Below are 6000 nucleotides of genomic sequence, written 5' to 3'. Positions count from 1 at the left end.
TCGAACCCGCCACCTTAGGTGTACGTGGCTGGCGCCTTAGCCGGTTGAGCTATAGGCACCGAGCCAGAATTGGTAACTTAAAGGTCTTTATGCAACCTCTTGATTGGTTAGGTACCATCAGCATATGCTAGCCTAGTAAATGGGTTTTGGAATAACAGTACATTACAATATAAGTAAACCTGATGGATGTGTTTATGCTATAAGGCCATGATCAGAGTGGGAGACAGAACTTGTGGACCTTGGCAAAAACATAACTGATTTCAAATGTTCCTTGTATATGATTTACCTACATTAAGTTACCTTGACTTTTTAATTGTTACTGTGGTTGTTAAGAAATGAATAGGTCAAGATTGAGGTCATTAGATTGAATTTGATGCCATATACTGGTAGTCACCATTCTTCTTATCTCATATTTTCTTTTTGATTATTCAGTATTTGACCTTTTTTATATAGAGAGCTAGAAATTGAAGAAAATGATATGTATTAATGTCTCCAAATCAACTTTGTATTGTATATTTTTAGTATTATAAAGAACTCTCCCAACACAGTAAGATAATCAGATTTAAAACCAAGGAAAAATATTTGAACAGATTCTTTATAAAAGACGTAATCAGTAAATACATTTTCATTGTCAATGAAAACAGTCTCAGTATCTCTAATCTGGCAAATGAAAAGTTAAAACCACAGTGAGGTACTACCATATACCTGTTAGAATGGGTAAATTTAAGGGTTGACGCTAGGATGCGGAACTGTCACCCATTGCTTTTGAGTATAAAACACACCCACTTTGAAGAACTGTTTGATCGGTTTCTCACAAAGTTAAATAAATACCTACCATATGACCCAGCAAATCCTGCCCTGAGTTTTTATCCAAGGAAATGAAAATGTATGTCTGCAACAATATGTTTATGCTCATGCTTGCTGCTTTACTCGTAAGGTCCTCAGTTGGAATTAATTGGTGTATTCACATGTGGAATTCCACTAATAAAAAGAACCTCTGACACATGCAACATTGCAGATGAATATTAAAAAACATTCACAGCAAAAGATGTTAGAAGAGTACATACTATTTCTCAGTGTTAAACACAGTCCTACAGCAGTCAAAAGTAATTTTTAATGATAGGCATCTGCTCAGTGAAAGCTTAGTGGGTAGGGTTGGGGGTTGATTGTTAGAGTCATGAGGGAATGTTCTGAGGTGATAAAATATTCCCTATTTTTATTATTTATGTATATTACATCTTAATAAAATTAATTTTAAAAGGTAAAGGCCAAAACATCCCCTCCCCCAAAATAATAAGCCACAGACTGGAAGAAATATTTGAAAATTATATATCTAATATATACTTAGATAATATCTTGTATCCAGAATATATAGGAAATTTTTCAACTCAATAATAAGACAACATAATTAAAAAGTGGCAAATGATTTCACTAAAGAAGGAATATGACATGAAAAGATCCTCAAAATCATTAGTTATTAGATTTCAAATTAATAATCACAGTGAGATTCCACCATACACCTGTTAGAATGGCTACAGTTAAAAAGAGTGATCATACTAAGGTGTTAAGGAGAGGCTGTGGAGGAACAGGTGCTTTCATATACTACTGATGGAAATATAAAATGGAACAACCACTTTGGAAAACATTTGTCAGTTACTTAAAGTGTTAAATATACATATACTATATATATTACCTGGAAGTTCTACTCCTAGGTATTTACCCAATAGAGAGGAAAGAAATCATACAGAGAATTGTTACACAGGCTTATGGCAGCTTTATTCGTAATAGCCACAACTAAGAAACTCCCCATATCTCCTTTAACTGGTGAATATATAAACAAAATACAGTATTTCTGAATCAAGGAAAATTATTTCTTAAAAGGAACCTTAGAAACAAAAGAAGCCAGGTGTAAAATATTACATATTATGTAATTCTATTTACATGAAATTTTCTAGAAAAGGCTAATTTATGGAGATGATAAAATGAGTTAGAAATAGGGAATGTGATCAGTGATTAACTATGTTTAGGTATAAGGAAATGTTCGGGGATAGTGAAAATGTTCTAAAATTGGATTGTGGGGCAGTGCCTGTGGCTCAGTGAGTAGGGCACTGGCCCCGTATACTGAAGGTGGTGGGTTTGAACCCAGCCCTGGCCAAACTCCAACAAAAAAATAGCCGGATGTTGTGGCAGGCGCCTGTAGTCCCAGCTACTTGAGAGGCTGAGGCAAGAAAATCGCTTAAGCCCGAGAGTTTAAGGTTGCTGTGAGCTGTGACGCCATGGCCCTCTACCAAGGGTGACAAAGTAAGTCTCTCTCTCTAAATTGCGGTGGTGGTTTCACAGTTCCCAATTCAATAGAATCTTTGTACATAAACAGTTCAGTAGATGAATTTCATGGTAAGACTTTCAAAAAAACATTTTTGCTTAATATTATGTAACTAGTGATTATTCAGCCTGGTACCCAAGAAGTTTGTTTTTTTTTTTAAGATAGTGTCTGTTAGGGCTAGAGTGCAGAGGTGACATCATAGCTCACTGCAACCTCAGACGCCTGCAAGGGGTGAGGAACCTGCAACTTTAAGGCCACATGTGGCCCTCCATATCCTCAAATATAGCCCCTAAGGGATCAAATCCAAACTTCATAGAACTAATCCCTTTATTAAAAGAATTCATTCTGTAAAATTTGGATTTAGTCAAAAGGCTGAGCTCAAGGATCCAGGTAGCCACATGTGACCCCCAAGGCTGCATATTCCCCACCTGTAATCCATACCACCAAGCCTAGCTGAGTTTTCAATTTTTATAGAGAAAGGCTCTTGCTATGTTGCTCAATCTCCTAGCCTCAAACAGTCCTATCTTGTCATCCCCAAATGCTAGAATTACAGCCTAGCCTTGGATTATTATCATAGATACTTTTGATTTAATTGATTGTTTTGGGGGTAAATTATCTTCAATAATTTTTAAATGTAGGGATTATAAGAGACTATACAGAAGGTTATTTAGAGGAATGTCCCATGGTTAAAGAATTATTTCAGATAAGTTATCTTCTTTATTCTAGTTTTAAATATTTATATAAAATTCTTGACATGGGAAAAATATCAGGTAATATTTATTAGAAATAGCAAAGAAATAATGGAAAGAAAATTTATTTCATTTTAGCCTTGCCACCCTCTAGTACTATTCATTTCCATTCATAAGGTAAGTATTGTACTGGTGTTGTATTTTTATTTTGTGATTTAAAGAAGAGCATTATTCTTATACTTTGGTTTGTTAACTTTATGGATGCTATAATTTCCGATTTTAGTCAGCTACATTCCTCTTTAGTGTACTGTGTTTTGCCCCTTCAGGACCTGCAGTTCATAAACATCAGTTTAACAGTAATGCTGTGACAGACATTAATTTGGATAACGTTTGCAAGAAAGGAAACACTTTGTTGTGGGATATAGTCCAAGATGATGATGCAGTAAGTTATTTAGTAGAGTCAAAAGATAACAAAATTTTAGCAGGATGCAATTAGGACAAATAATAACTTTATGTACATTTTTTGTAGGTTAATCTTTCTGAAGGATTAATAAATGAAGCAGAGAAACTTCTCTGTTCCTTAGTGTGTTGGTTTACGGATAGACAAATTCGAATGAGATTCATTGAAGGTTGCCTTGAAAACTTAGGAAACAACAGGTAAAGAGGAATTTTAAAAATTTTATGAAGTACTTAAAGTTCTTTTTGTGCATTCTTATTTACCAAGTGTGGCGTTTTCATAGTATTTAAATACTATATCAATTTATTTTTTGGTAATTAATTATGGATTTTATATTAAATGTAGAGACTTCTCCTTCACAGAGATCATATTTTGTCACTTAGTATTTCTTTTATTAGCCCTTTTCAGCACTCATGGTTAGATCTCCTCCAACAGAAAAAAAGGAATAATATGTATTCTTTTCTTGATTCTCTGAACACAGCTGTGATTGGTCTGTTTTTAAATTGCAGTTAAATGTCCTTAAACTATCTTATATACAGGAAGCTAAATAGGATAAATGAAACCAAACTTAAGCTAAAATGTAAACACATTGATAATATCATTGCTCTTCTTTCATTTGGGTGAAACGTTTGTGTCTTAGCTTCTATAGTACATTAAAAATTAGGTTAGTAACTTATCAAGTTGTATTTATTAAATATGTGTGGTTCTTTGTATGTCAATCATACCTTAATAAAGTGTTCTTTAAAAAATAGAATCAGTTTAATGTTTCTCTCCAATTTAAGTTTTGCCTCATATTTAGGTACTTCTCATTGGGGTTCAGTTGATGACAGGTTTCTTGATTTTTAGTGCTGTTTCGTCAGCACATTTTAAAGTTTCCCTTATACTACTTCAGTAATGTTTCATTCTTTCATGTAGTAAAAGCATCCTGGTATATATGTTGAGAGTTTAGTTATTAATACATTGTTTTCACTTATGCGGGCCTATTATAAATGTCTGGTGTCATATAATATGTAAGTGCCTCAAAATATATTTTTTTTCAAATTGAATTAGAAAAAGTGTATTCAGTATTTTATTTTTTATTTTTTTTTCTTTAAAGGGCTATAATTTGAATAGTCATGAATAATGGAAAACAAGCCACTGATAGGATTCTTAGTGGATTAATTGCCTCTTTTGTCATATATTCTTCAAAAAGAATGCTTAATGGCTGGGTGTTATGTCATTTATGTAGGTTTTGTACTAGTTAATTTTAAAATGTTAATTTTCTTTTAAAAGTCTTTGTGAAAGCATCAATTTTCTTAAGGTGGTTATATTTATGTTCTCTATATGTACATCTGCATACCTATGACCTAGTAATTCCTCTTTTAAGTATGTGCCTAATAGAAATTTATCCAGATAGTCACCAAAAGACACATTCAAGAATATTAATAGCAGCACTTTTCAAAATAGCTAAATATTCTTTATCCAATGCCAAAAAACCAATAGAATGATGGATAATTAGAGTTGTTTATAGAATGAAACACTAGATATCAATAACAGTGAATGAACTACTACAACTGGCTCGGCACCTGTGGCTCAAGCGGCTAAGGCGCCAGCCACATACACCTAAGGTGGCGGGTTCGAATCCCCAGCCCGGGCCTGCCAAACAACAATGATGGCTGCAACCAAAAAATGGCGTTGTGGCGGGCGCCTGTAGTCCCAGCTACTTTGGAGGCTGAGGCAGGGGACTTGCTTGAGCCCAGGAGTTGGAGGTTGCTATGAGCTGTGATGCCATGGCACTTTACCCAGGGGGATAGCTTGAGGCTCCGTCTCAAAAAAAAAAAAAACTACTACAACTACATGGAATGGTGTAGTTGAATCTCATACTGTTATATGAAAGAAATCAGGCACAAAAGAGTACATCTCCATTCTGTTACATTTATATCAAGTTTAAAAACAAGTAAACTATTGTTAGTTGTTAGGATAATGATTTCTCTTATGTTGTTAATGGTAGGAAGGTACACCTGGAGACTTATGAGATTCTGATATTGATTTATTTCTTAATCTGGGCACTGGTTCCATAGATGTGTTTACCTCAAAATTTTGATTTGTGCACCTAGATTAATACACATTTTTGCGTGTCAGCTATACTTCAGTGAAAAGTAAAAAAACTATATGAAAGATAAAATATGCAGCAATTAAGAGTTCCATTTTCAAAGATTATATAATGATATGGGCATATATTTGCAGGCCCTTCTGTTTAAAGATGGCAAGAAATAAGTCATAGTGTAATCTCTACAATACAGTTATTTCTGGGAAGGTCGAGTTATTTTTTCTTCATGCCTTTTGTTTCTCAACTTTTCTATAGTAAGCACATATTTATTACATAAGCAGGGAAATTTAAAAGAGAAAAGGAAAAATTTGTGTGTAAATTGAAAAATTGTCAACTTGGGACTTTTTTATTAAGGCTTTGTCTGAGGTAATCTTTATTCCACAGTCAGTGGTTTATTGAATATCTAGTAAACATAACTACTGTGAGGTTAATTTTGCCTTCA

The 6000-nt window shown here is 33.8% G+C and overlaps 1 protein-coding gene across 4 annotated transcripts in view; it reads left to right on the top strand.

Moving 5' to 3' along the window:
- USP34 (ubiquitin specific peptidase 34) overlaps window positions 1–6000 on the top strand; it is a 255697-nt gene that overhangs the window by 96802 nt on the left and 152895 nt on the right. For all 4 annotated transcript variants that reach the window (XM_023512071.1, XM_012804030.2, XM_023512069.1 and 1 more), the window contains 2 exons: window positions 3339–3454; window positions 3542–3669. In XM_023512071.1, coding sequence (XP_023367839.1) covers window positions 3339–3454; window positions 3542–3669 — 244 coding nt within the window. The remainder of the gene's footprint in view (window positions 1–3338; window positions 3455–3541; window positions 3670–6000) is intronic.

The sequence above is a fragment of the Otolemur garnettii genome, unplaced genomic scaffold (assembly GCF_000181295.1).
Source record: "Otolemur garnettii isolate 467f Iridium unplaced genomic scaffold, OtoGar3 scaffold00024, whole genome shotgun sequence".
NCBI classification, from domain to species: domain Eukaryota; kingdom Metazoa; phylum Chordata; class Mammalia; order Primates; family Galagidae; genus Otolemur; species Otolemur garnettii.
This window is presented reverse-complemented; position numbering and strand designations above follow the sequence as displayed.